The sequence below is a fragment of the Colobus angolensis genome, unplaced genomic scaffold, assembly GCF_000951035.1.
Source record: "Colobus angolensis palliatus isolate OR3802 unplaced genomic scaffold, Cang.pa_1.0 Scaffold70, whole genome shotgun sequence".
Classification (NCBI taxonomy): Eukaryota; Metazoa; Chordata; class Mammalia; order Primates; family Cercopithecidae; genus Colobus; species Colobus angolensis.
This window is the reverse complement of record NW_012120710.1, coordinates 3,419,616-3,432,396: the sequence shown is the minus strand read 5'-3', so window position 1 is coordinate 3,432,396 and position 12,781 is coordinate 3,419,616. Positions and strand designations below refer to the sequence as shown.

Sequence of the window (12,781 nt, the reverse complement as noted above, 5' to 3'; positions counted from 1 at the left end):
CAGAGTAATATTTTTCTCAGTCCATTTCAGAATTCTTTTATATCTAGCCAGAATCACTTAGGCTATCTCATCAGTACTTGTTTACTTTCAGTTAACCAAAAGTCTCTTTTAAAAAAAATTTTGTATATATGTGGTGTTTATTTGCTTCTATATGAATAATAGCAATAATTACAGCTATTTTTTTTTGGTACTTGCAAGGGCCAAGCATCAAGTACTGTACCTATATGAATTCATTCATTACTTTCAACAGTCCTATGAGGATAATACTGTAATTATCCCAGTTTACAGGTGAGGAAACTGAGGCACAGAGACAAATAACATGCCCAGCATCACACAACTAAGATCGAATCCAGGCAGTCTAACGCAGAGCTCATGCTCTCCACTGCTAAGCTATCAAACCTCTCAAGACCTAATCCACCCATCTGAACAAAAAATGAGTATTGCTTTGTTGAAGCCAGACAAAGCTGTTCATCAGCTAGTCAGACAAAGCAGGTCAGATTGTCCTGCCAGCGAAATGTCCTGGGAGAATTTGTCCTGTCCGGGAACAAACCTGGAAGGAATTTTCATTTCAAGGAAAGAAATACTTGATTTGATTTTACCTTTTCCTCCCTCACATCATTGACAAACTCTTCCAACATCAGGTCATCTGAAAATTGAATTAATGTTCTGTTCACCCCTTCTTTCAGGTAATTTAATAAAGACTCTAGGCTCAACCCTGAACACCTCACAGAAAATCTACCCATGGTCCAATAGGTTGGCTCACATGGTGAAAAGATACTCAGGTTTTTTTGTAGATGTACTTTGGTTTGCATTATGCAGTGTCAAATACATCATTTAGAATGTTTATGCTTACTGCTTTTCTTGCAATCCAAAACACTGGTTGTACATTTCACCCTTGATTTCTTTTCTTGTTTAATTTTTCTTCTCTAGCTCCTCTTTATTTCTTCTCAATATTTTGTGGAATACCCTCATACTGGTCATCAATAAATCCTATTGATATTAAATTTAAACTCTGACTCCTCATTTGCTTAAAATTTACATAAGGAAGATTATGAAAAGAAGCTACAAATTTTACATTCTCTTTCTCAATATGTTTCCACAGTATATTCTTAAAGGTTGAGAATCACTACTGATGATTTTAAAACCACATCCTATGCATAATGACAGTGTTGTGGCTTGCAGGTCTGTGGAAGTACAGCAAAATGGGTATAGCTATGACTTTGAAGTCAGACTGCTCATTTTTATCCCTTGCTTGTGTACTAATTGTGTGATCTCAGGCAAGTTACTTAACTTCTCTGGGCAATGAGAACATCTGTCCGCTATAGGATTCTGAGCTCCCTAATATATGTTGAGCTTTTGCACTTGTAAAATGGAGTTAATATCTCTAAAGTTATTTCAAGGATTACTTGAATTAGTATAGGTAAAGTGTTTAATGCAGTGTCTGGAAGCTGATAAGCTCTCTGTATTATTAGCTGTTCTTTTTGTTGATTTTGCTTTTACTTCAGAAAAGTTACTTTCCTTTTCACTAAAAGTTGTAAAATTACTTTCTTAATAAATAAGAAATTATTTAGAATTATTAAGAATTTCCTAATAAGAATTTAGCCCATCTTGACAGATTCAAATTGCTAATTTAGTATATCCTTTTAGTTATTTCTCTATATTATTTGAGTGTTAAAAACAGCTAAATCATGAGAATTTCCTTATGCCTCTTATGTAATTTTGTAATCAGATGACATTGAAAAAAGTCTAAATAATGATTTTTTTCAATATTTTTCTTTGCTCTTAAGAGTCAAATGAGTAAGCATTTAAAACGTAGCATTTGTCTCAGGTTATAATGTTTTACCATTCTTATTTAATTTCAAGGAGATTGTTTCATTTATGTGTAAATATAGGAAAACACTGGCATACTGACTGGTATGTAAGCACATTCAGGTGAATGAAGCAGCTTGTCCTTTGCCCCTCTGAAGCATGCATACTGCCATCTGCTGGAAATAGCTTTTACATGATTTTTCCCAATAATTTTCTTGATAATTTAAACTAGATATTTCAATGAGATTGAGATTTAACAAATTTCAAATAGAAGAATCTTGAGGTCCCTTTCAGTAAAAACTATGATTAGGGCAATTGTTTTTCTTGAACTATTCAGGTAGATTATGAAAATACACTTGCAATTTTTTTTTAAACTTTGTGCATGGATGGGGGATAGGTGCTCAAGTACTTTGTATTTTGCTGAGTATAGTTATATGGCATCTTGCTTGTTTTGAGCAACAACACTGCGAAACAGTAGTTTGCTGAGTATAGTTATATGGCATCTTGCTTGTTTTGAGCAACAACACTGTGAAACAGACAAAGGAAGTAAAATTAGAGTTTGTCAACAAGAAAAGCAAGAATCAGGTTAAATGACCAACCAAAGATCACTCAGTTTATCCATGTCCAAGCTGGGAACAGAACCCAGGGTTTTGAATATCTAATAATATGGTGCTATATTATTTTTCCAACTCTTATCATACTCCATGTGTTTCCGAATATGAAAACAGTACATCTCAGGAATTGATAGGGCCTGGCAAGATGAAAAGCAGTCAAATTATTAAGTGTATTTTAGAAGTGAATAATATGGAGGAACTTTTTCAATCCTTGAAAATCAAAATAGTAAGATACAGTGCTTTGTACAGTATAGACAGCTGGTTAATTGCCACATTGAAAGAATACTTTGTGCTGTGTAAAAATATTATTCCCTTGTATTTGATTATTTCTACCTGTAATAATTTATGCATATATTGTGAATCTCAAAATGCATGCTGACTCAGAACATTATTAGACTGATTTTTGTTTCTACTGGGTCACCCTGTTTTCTAATTAGCCTGGCATAATAGTGACGTTTATTAAGTAATACTTTTATTTTGATGAATGGTAAATCTGAATTTTAAAAATTCCCTTTTATTCATTTTGTAATATCATATTTGCTATTGAGATTAATAATTTTATCCATTGTACTTTCTTGACACTATGTTAATTTATAATTCACTAAGTACAAATGAATTTACTAATTTAGGATGACTATATGTACATTTTATACTAACTCAAATATCACAAGCTATTTGTCATCATTCCCATCTTTCCTTCATTTTATTATTCTAAGACTTTCTGATGTAGGAGCTTCCTATAGCATTGATGTATTACATATGTTACAGCGTAGCTGTCACTGTTATGTGCATTGGCTTAAGTGCCTCCTACATTTTCTTACTTCTCCTTCTCCAGAAATTAATTCACTCTTTCTGTCTCCTTTTCTTTAGTTGTGTTTTCTTGTTATCTAGTTTTGTTTATTTACTAACATTGTTCAACCTTATTTTAACATCAAGTGCATTTTACATTTCAACTTCATTAAACTAAGCACATGTTATAAGGTGGTGTGCAAAGCCATGTTTCTAATTTGAAACAGCTGCCTTACAAGAAGCCTCCTGGGATAGACATGAGTCTCTGAATGAATGTGTTGGTGACAGGCCTGGCTGTTGACTTTTAACTTTTATTGCAACTATAAAGTTAGGAATATGTTATCAGATAATGAATCCAGAAGAGGAGGGTTGGAAGAGTTGATTCACTTTTCAATTAGGCAGCATGAAGTGTGGCATAAGATAAGAGAATCAGCCCATGACTAAAAAGCCCATGAGAAACAACAGCTTTTTGTCTAACTTTCACTTTTTCTTTATATTGAGCTGAAATTTACCCCTTTAATAACGTGAATGGTTTTAAGTTTTATTTTCTATAGATATACAGAATGAATCAAACCCCTTTTCCATATGAAGGCTATTAATTCTTATATGTTTTTCTTTTCTACTTCTCGTACTCTAATATCCTTAAAAACCCCTTCCTCCTTCTCACTCATAAAATTTTTGAGCAATTCGTTTGCATGAGTTAACTGTCTTAATTCTCACCCTAACCCTGTGAGATATTATTTTTATTATGTCCATTTTATTGACACTCAGAATGATAAAGGTCTCACAAGCAGTGAGGGGTTGAACCAGGATTTATCTGAGACTATTAATGTGGGGCATTCAGGCTTTTAACCATTATGTCTCCCCAACTCTTCTTTATAAGACACATTTTCTGGCCTCCTTGCTGTTAGCTCTTCTCATGATATATTCATGTTTTGTCAAGCACCTCTGTCATAAGACAGCCCAGAAAAATGCACTCAATACTTCAGGTTTTCTGTAGCCTAGAGTGGGACAACTTGGGCATGAGCTATCTGCCTGCACACTTACACAATCCAAGTGTGTATTGCAGATTTTTTTCCACAGCTTGCCTTATCTTGTGGAAGTATTAAATTGAGTCTTACCATTCTATGTATGTGAGTATGTGTGTGTGTGCATGTGCATGTATATATATGTATAAATGTATGTGTGTATATATTCGTGCATTTTTCCACTTAAAAGGACTTTACATCTTTTCTTTTTAAGTTATACTTTGTTATCTCTAGCATATTCTAGCTTAGCCAGATTTTTTACTTCCACCTTTGCTGTTCTTTTCTTGTTTGTGACTTCTACAAATTCAATAAGTATGCTTTCAGTCTACATTCAAGACCCTGATTTTTTTAAGGTTTTCTGTGCAGTCACATTGGATTCTTGAAACAATTCAGTTGAATCTTCTTGGTCTGTGTGGCAAATCGAAATATTATGATTTGTGAGTTTCTTGTTTTAGAGCATTCTTGAGTCATTCTTGAGTTATATTTACTTTTAAAGCCACTCTCTATGAGATTATGCCTATCTTTTCTGTGCAGGTTTCAGATTGCTATGCCTACTGTTCAAATCTCCAGGATCTGAAGCTGAGTTGCAGTTAGTTTTTCATCCCTCTTTTAGTCTTTTTAACAAGCGTCGAGTCGTTGTTTTTGGGAACAGCCAAGAACTTTGCATTCTAGTCTGATAACTCCACCTTTCTCCTTCCTGCTAACATTTGCCATGTTGCTAAGTATTTTTTATTTGCACTAATTTTGCACTAGCTTAATGAGAGGATACTGTTACAGTTCACTTCAGATTCATATCTGCCAATAGCTCACTGTGTGTTTTGCATGTCAGTTAATTTCTACAGGCTTTATTTTCCTCATCTATATAAAACAGAGTTGGAGTACGACCTCTGAGGTTGCACTTATTCCAACATCTATGATTTTAAAGTATACCGAGTCACTTTTAGAAATTTCAGTGAGCCAAGATCGCACCACGGCACTCCAGCCTGGGCAACAGAGCAAGACTCCATCTCAGAAAAAAAAAAAGAAAAGAAAAGAAATTTCAGCCTAATTTTTTGAAATTAAACAAAAAGCAGTGACTCAGAGTTGCATCCAGGGCTGACATTCATCTGATAGGTACTCGTACAGTCTCCTTAGTAACTTAAATATTGGAGGATTTCTATCTTGTAGCACTTTCAAGCAATCGCCTCAGCTGCCCCACCTGCTAGCTGGCTCTCAGATACACTACCACAGCTCCTGCACACAGACCCCATAGCCATTGGATCTCTCAACCAGACGTAGCACCCCTAATTGTCACAGAGACACCCCAGTAGGCAAATGCTTGCTGTTTTCCTTTACTGTGGTTGCGGGCAACTCACAAGCTAGCAAATGATTTGCCAAAGTCACCTTCCTGTGGTTGCTTTTGGCTAATGTTATATTTGGATTACATCACACGTAGACTCCTTCTAACACCGCACTAGTATAACAAGACCCTTTTGAGCATATCCTGTACGTTCATATTACTGTGGAGTTTACAGAATTAGCAATTTATATATCCAAAGATTGTTCCAAAGCTAAAAGTAAATGACTACATTTCAGAGTGCAGCTATTAAACTCAATTTAAAAATAGCAATTTACTTACCTATTTGTGGTGATTACACAGCTTATATGTACATCTCATGAAATCTTCAGTGTTTCATTTCTTTTAGCAATTATCTTTTTTTGTTTCTAGGTGAATGAAATTTACCATGATGAGTCCCTCGGAGTGCATATAAATGTGGTCCTGGTGCGCATGATAATGCTGGGATATGCAAAGGTAAAATGTCTTAAAAAATGAATTGTAAACATTAGGGACTAGGTTAGCAAATAGAAGACTAAATTGTTCAAGCTACATCTAACTTATGGTGTAGACATATTCCACATTAACTCCTAGTTGCTTGAAATTGAGGAGAAGAAACTGCCACGTGAGTGGAGACTTCCAAATTTGAGCAGATGATGAATGATTTTTATGCGGCTGCCATTTGCTTATTTATTTCTGTCTAAAGATGTAGATAATTACCCTGACTTTAGGTGTGACTTATGAATGGAAAGAATGGATACTGTTATGAGGAGAGAGAATTTCCTTAGCCTAATGTTATCATCGAGTGTGTGTTTCATTTATTCATTAGAAGCAATTATATTGAATGCCTACTAAGTGGCAGATATTTTCTAGGTGCTTGGAATGTACAATGAAGAAAAAAGACAAAGATCTTTGTCTTCTCTTGATTCACTAAAAACAATGTTGTATATACATATATCTTTCCCCTTAAGAAGAGTGAGGTGCACAGTGAATGCTTTTCATTTAAAAGAGCTTTACTTTTTTCAAAAGCGAAAGTTGGATAAAAACGCATATAGTAGGCATTTCATGTAGTATAATTGATTTTAGCTCCTTTAAGGAGGAAACATACAGGAAACAACTAGCTTGACAACCTTCTTGATTTTTAAAATTATACATCTCTCTCTCATAATTAATCCTCCTGATTATGAAATACTAATGAAGTTGTACATTTAGGAAATAGGAAAAATCCATGTGTTTGCATTTCATTAAATAGTTATCATCCACGTGTCATTTTATAATGATTGAGTGTCATCGACCTTTATCACATAAGTCTGACCTACTTTATATTGCCAACAAGGAATATGAGTTAACTCCAGCTGGAAATAACAGCCTCCAATTGGTTGTTAAAGCATTTGTTTGGAAAAGTATGTGATCAGTATATAAAAAAAGGAAGCTGATTTTATTAAGAATGTAAACACTGGTAATAACATTTGCTGAACTGTAACAAAATTCAGCCTGTCAGTTAAATGGGGATTAATTTTTGGTTCCAAGTTCAAATTTCATTTCATCAGAACTACTCTGAGAAGTGTGGCTAGTGGTTTCCTGAAGGTTGTACCCTTTTCCCCCTGAACTTTTAACTCCTGACCCTAATGTGATGGTAGCAACATTCAGGGCCGGGCGCGGTGGCTCAAGCCTGTAATCCCAGCACTTTGGGAGGCCGAGACGGGCGGATCACGAGGTCAGGAGATCGAGACCATCCTGGCTAACACGGTGAAACCCCGTCTCTACTAAAAATACAAAAAAAAACTAGCCGGGCGAGGTGGCGGGTGCCTGTAGTCCCAGCTACTCCGGAGGCTGAGGCAGGAGAATGGCGTAAACCCGGGAGGCGGAGCTTGCAGTGAGCTGAGATCCGGCCACTGCACTCCAGCCTGGGCGACAGAGCGAGACTCCGCCTCAAAAAAAAAAAAACATTCAACGAACTTATTTTCTTATATCAGAACTGGAAGAGTCCACCCCTCTTCAGTAGCGTAAAGTTTTAAAAAATGGGAGTTTTTCTTTTTTTTAGTGTAAAGTTAATGTAATTTGATGGTTCTGCATAGACTAAGATTTCACCAGCCTTGCCAACTCATGGAAGAATTCATATTCTCCCCAAATGTTGATTAATTCTGGATCATAAAAAATAAACAAAAATCTTAATTAATATTTTATACATTCACATCTCTGGAAAAACATGTCAGAATCTTTCTCAATATTTTTGTTCTTCTATGAAATTCAAATCTAAGCTGAACCAGGAATTATTTAGACTACTAAAATTATTACCTAAATGGTTAATATTAAGTTGCCTCACAATAGCAAATCTCACATCAAACATTCCCGTACTTTGGGAGGCCAAGGCAGGCAGATCATTTGAGGTTAGGAGTTTCAGACCAGCCTGACCAGCATGGTGAAACCCCGTCTCTACTAAAAATACACACACACACACACAAAAAAAAGAATAGCAGGGATGGTGGTGGATGCCTGTAATCCCAGCAACTTAGGAGGCTGAGGCACGAGAATTGCTTAAACCCGAGAGGCAGAGGTTGCAGTGAGTCCAGATCATGCCACTGCACGTCATCCTGGGTGAGAGAGTGAGATTCTGTCTCAAACAAAACAAAATCATTCTCATAAATGGTATCACTTGACTTTCCCACAGGTAAAATTGTGAGATTCTCTCTCAAACATAATAAAACCATTCTCAAAAATGGCATTATTTGACTTTCACACAGGTAAAATCTATTATTATTAAAATACCCTTCATGGGCATTTAGAATTCATAAATCACAGTGAATATCAAAATAACCCCTAAATATTATTGAATCATCGTTTAAATACTTTAATCCCAAATTCAATTCAGAGAAAATTATCAAACGAAGCCTTTGGGAAATTGTCATGTGTGTCTTTAACATATTGTTTTCTCTTAGTCCATCAGCCTCATAGAAAGGGGAAACCCATCCAGAAGCTTGGAGAATGTGTGTCGCTGGGCGTCCCAGCAACAAAGATCTGATCTCAACCACTCTGAACACCATGACCATGCAATTTTTTTAACCAGGCAAGACTTTGGACCTGCTGGAATGCAAGGTATTACCATCAATATGTAGAAGAAATACTTAAAGTCATGACTTTTAAAAAGTAATCCTAAATCAGGCAGTCTATTCAAATGTTCAGCTCTCCACCACCACTTTCCACCACACTCTGGCCAAGCATGCATTTTCTTTCTGATGCTTCCAGTGACTTCTGTGGAGTTCTCGATGCTAAAAGCCACTTAAATACCATCATAAATTATACTTGCTTTTAAAATAGTGATTGCGCATTTGGGGGCATGGAGGGGATGCTGTAAAATGCAGTGTGATTTCCACTAACTGTTTGGAATGAAAAAAGAGATGCCATGAGAAATGACTGCTGCCAAAGAGCTTTCTTCCAAAGTCAGCTTACATTTATCTAATAAATTCTGATGTGGACTTTGGAAGAAGCAGACTGATGATTTTCTTTTCAACATTGATGGAATTTCTGGCTTCCTTCATCAGTACCACGATATGAAGGACCATTTACTAAAACAGAAAGGGCTTAGCTGGTGGGCAGAAGAGAATGGTAACCCCGGGCCATTCCTTCCCTTAGGAAAGGAGAAAATGCAGACACAGTGAATCTTTTTAGAGACCATTACCTGTGGCTTTCCAGAGAGAATGTGACACAATGCTGGTAGGGAAATAAAGCTGCCCCTGTTTCCTGAAAGGCTTTTACTTTTTTTCCCCTAGGCAAAGGTCCAGTTGTAATTCTTAATGAGTCTTCTCATAAAATGAAAATAAAAGTAATTGTTATTCTCTACAGGATATGCTCCAGTCACCGGCATGTGTCATCCAGTGAGAAGTTGTACCCTGAATCATGAGGATGGTTTTTCATCTGCTTTTGTAGTAGCCCATGAAACGGGCCATGTGTAAGTCACTGCTGACGGCTATAAAGCCAAAAAAAGATCTTTTCTTTCCTGCTTCTCTCAGTATTGTTTCCTCTTTGGGCAGAATGCATGCCAGCATGCAATTCTTGTCTTTTGCCAAGTGTGAAGAACTGCAAACAGAGAAGAGGTCATGCACTGAAACTAAATGAGTGACTGGCTTGCAGAGGCACTCCTGTCGTTTTCAGAGCTATAGAATAAGAAGGGCATTTCTGTCAGGTTGCTGTCAATTTCTGTTTCTGTGACTTCTTCAAGAAAGCCACGCTGACTTAAAAAAATACGTTATTTCCCAGGGCTTATTTTCAAAACCAAAATTAAGTGAAGGCAGTAGCCCCTGATTCTTACCACTGAGGTCTTTTTGTGTTCTAGGTTGGGAATGGAGCATGATGGACAAGGCAACAGGTGTGGTGATGAGACTGCTATGGGAAGTGTCATGGCTCCCTTGGTACAAGCTGCATTCCATCGTTACCACTGGTCCCGATGCAGTGGTCAAGAACTGAAAAGATATATCCAGTATGTCCCCTGCTGCGTGTCATGAGAGTATTTATTTTATAGCCTACAGACATAAAACTGACTCTTAGGACTTGATCATAGCAAAATTCCCAGTAAATGAAAACTATTATTGATAATAAACATTTTCTTATGACTTAGAACATTCGGCACAACAATTTTATCATGGAGTCATAATACTTGAAGCCATAAGTCTACAATATAAGTAAATTTTTAACTGTAATGTAATTTTCCTTTAGTAAGTTGTTATAGAATCTTTGATTAATGGTCAAACTTGAGGTTGGGGGGAGGACAGTCATGTGGTTCCTGCATATGATACCAGCTGTGCTCTACAGTATAGGTGTCAGGATGTGCCCTACCACACCATGTGGTGGTTTAATTAGTGACTCAAATAATCGTGGCTCTACTACACTCCTAAGTCATGCTTGGTTTACTTCCCTGGCATGAATACAGGTAAAGAGTCTTTTTCTAAGTGGAACCGAAACCAAAACCTTAAATGTATGTTTTTGCGAAATTGCTGTATGATCTGGGATGAAATTCTAAAGTATATAAGCGAAGACTACTTTTTTTTTTTTTAAATCAGGACCTGATTTTTTTAAATGAACATTTAACTACATGCGATATTTTTCTTCCTACAGTTCCTATGACTGTCTCCTTGATGACCCTTTTGATCATGATTGGCCTAAACTCCCAGAACTTCCTGGAATCAATTACTCTATGGATGAGCAATGTCGTTTTGACTTTGGTGTTGGCTATAAAATGTGCACTGCGGTATGTTGCTCACAGTTGATGCAGATTTTGCATCTTGAAATCTGTTTGTGTAGCTCCTGCTTGGTGAGATTTGCAGACTCACTGGTGCAAGTATAATAATATCTAGCAATTATTTTGTGTTCATTGTGTTGCTATGTGCTACATCTACATGCTTTAAATATATTGTCTTATTTAATTCTCATGACAGACTAGAAGAGAGCTGATGTACTTTTATTTTACAGAAGATAAAACCAAGGCTTAGAGATTAAGCAACTTGCTGAAGGCACACAGCTGGTAAACAGGGGAACTGGACTTTGAAACCAAGGCTGCCAGGCTCAAATCTTCATGTTCTTTTCATCCCCTGGTTTTTGTGACTTTCAGAGAAGATGACTGTTAAGCCTTAGATTTATTGCTTTTCTTTAGCTTGATGGCAGAATTCCATGTATGTGTGACCATAGGGAAGGATTGTGCTGGTATAGTCTAATAAAAGAATCATGTGGCATAGCATGGGGGTCAGGACCATGGGTCAGGTCCTGGATCTGATACTTTCCTTTTTTTTTTTTTTTGAGACAGACTCTTGCTCTGTCGCCCAGGCTGGAGTGCAGTGGCACGATCTCAGCTCACTGCAACCTCCGCCTCCCGAGTTCAAGCAATTCTCCTGCCTCAGCCTCCCAAGTAGCTGGGATTACAGGCATTCTCCACCATTCCCAGCTAACTTTTTTGTATTTTTAGTAGAGACAGGGTTTTAGGACAGGCTGATCTCAAACTCCTGACTTTGTGATCCACCCACTTCGGCCTCCCAAAGTGCTGGGATTACAGGCGTGAGTCACTGTACCCAGCTGACACTTTTTAAATTTATAACCTTGGGCACCGTATTTAATCTCTCTGGCCTACTTTCCTCATGTGTAATACGTGGAGAATGATAGTATTTATCTGATAAGATTGGTATGAGGATTAAATATGATAATATAATTAAAGTGCTTAGCACAAGAAAGGCACATATATATGTTCAGTGGAATCCATTAAAACCAGTCTTCACTGTAACTATTCACATTAGAGTTATGTTTCATTAAATTTCCATATTGGTCTTTAGTAGTTCATTAGAAAAAAAAAAAAAAAGAAGGACTTTTTCTATGTTGGAGCAAGCTTTGTATGTTAGAGCAAGGAACATAAGTATTTCATGGGGCTAGAAAGAAATTGATCTGCTGTTTGAAACCTTCCATATACAACCATTTGGTCTATCTATAAAGTATACGCTGTGAGCTCCTAATTACTTGCATTAGTGTTTTAGATCAGAGAATTTTCTAAAACTTTGACTTAATGTTGTGGAAAAGTAGAATTTCCACATTCGGTAATAAGGATTAGAACAAAAAACCTACATCTAAAAATCTGTACTAATACAAAATTTCTATGCACATAAAAGTGTATGTAGGTAATTAGCAGTATAGGCAATAGATATGTGGATAAGCTGTTGTTTGAGATTTTTAAAAATCTAGATAATGATTGGTAAGATGTTTACATTTAGAGAGAGAAAGAGCAAACAAGCAAAGAGCACACACAAATATACATGTTTGCTTATACAAACATTTGGATATTATAATGTGGTGTGTTAGGAAACTAAAAACCATTCTGAAGAGTATGAAAACCAAGACTCTAGTCTCGTGCTGTTACTGTCTTACTTGTAACCATAACTATAGCCCTAACCTGTAACCCATATTTCTCAGCTATGTATTGGTATGAGAATCAAATATATGGAAAATATTTCACAAACTGTATGAATGTATTATGATATTTTGTTGTACCTGGAATACTTTATCTTACACAGAAACTTTGACAGTTTTTTTCTGCTTTGGGTCAACTATTTATAAGTATTAATTATTATCATTATTATTGTTATTATTTTGAGATGGTGTCTCATTCTGTCACTCAGGCTAGAGGGTACAATGGCGCATTCCCGGCTCACTGCAACCTCCATCTCCTGGGTTCCAGCGATTCTCCTGCC

The 12,781-nt window shown here is 36.5% G+C and overlaps 1 protein-coding gene across 1 annotated transcript in view; it reads left to right on the top strand.

Annotated features, from left to right (window-relative positions):
• The window catches only part of ADAMTS3 (ADAM metallopeptidase with thrombospondin type 1 motif, 3), a 288,200-nt gene that overhangs the window by 240,611 nt on the left and 34,808 nt on the right, over nucleotides 1–12,781 (top strand). The window contains exons 6-10 of the mRNA XM_011927136.1: nucleotides 5,949–6,032; nucleotides 8,495–8,651; nucleotides 9,399–9,504; nucleotides 9,889–10,032; nucleotides 10,668–10,800. Coding sequence (XP_011782526.1) covers nucleotides 5,949–6,032; nucleotides 8,495–8,651; nucleotides 9,399–9,504; nucleotides 9,889–10,032; nucleotides 10,668–10,800 — 624 coding nt within the window. The remainder of the gene's footprint in view (nucleotides 1–5,948; nucleotides 6,033–8,494; nucleotides 8,652–9,398; nucleotides 9,505–9,888; nucleotides 10,033–10,667; nucleotides 10,801–12,781) is intronic.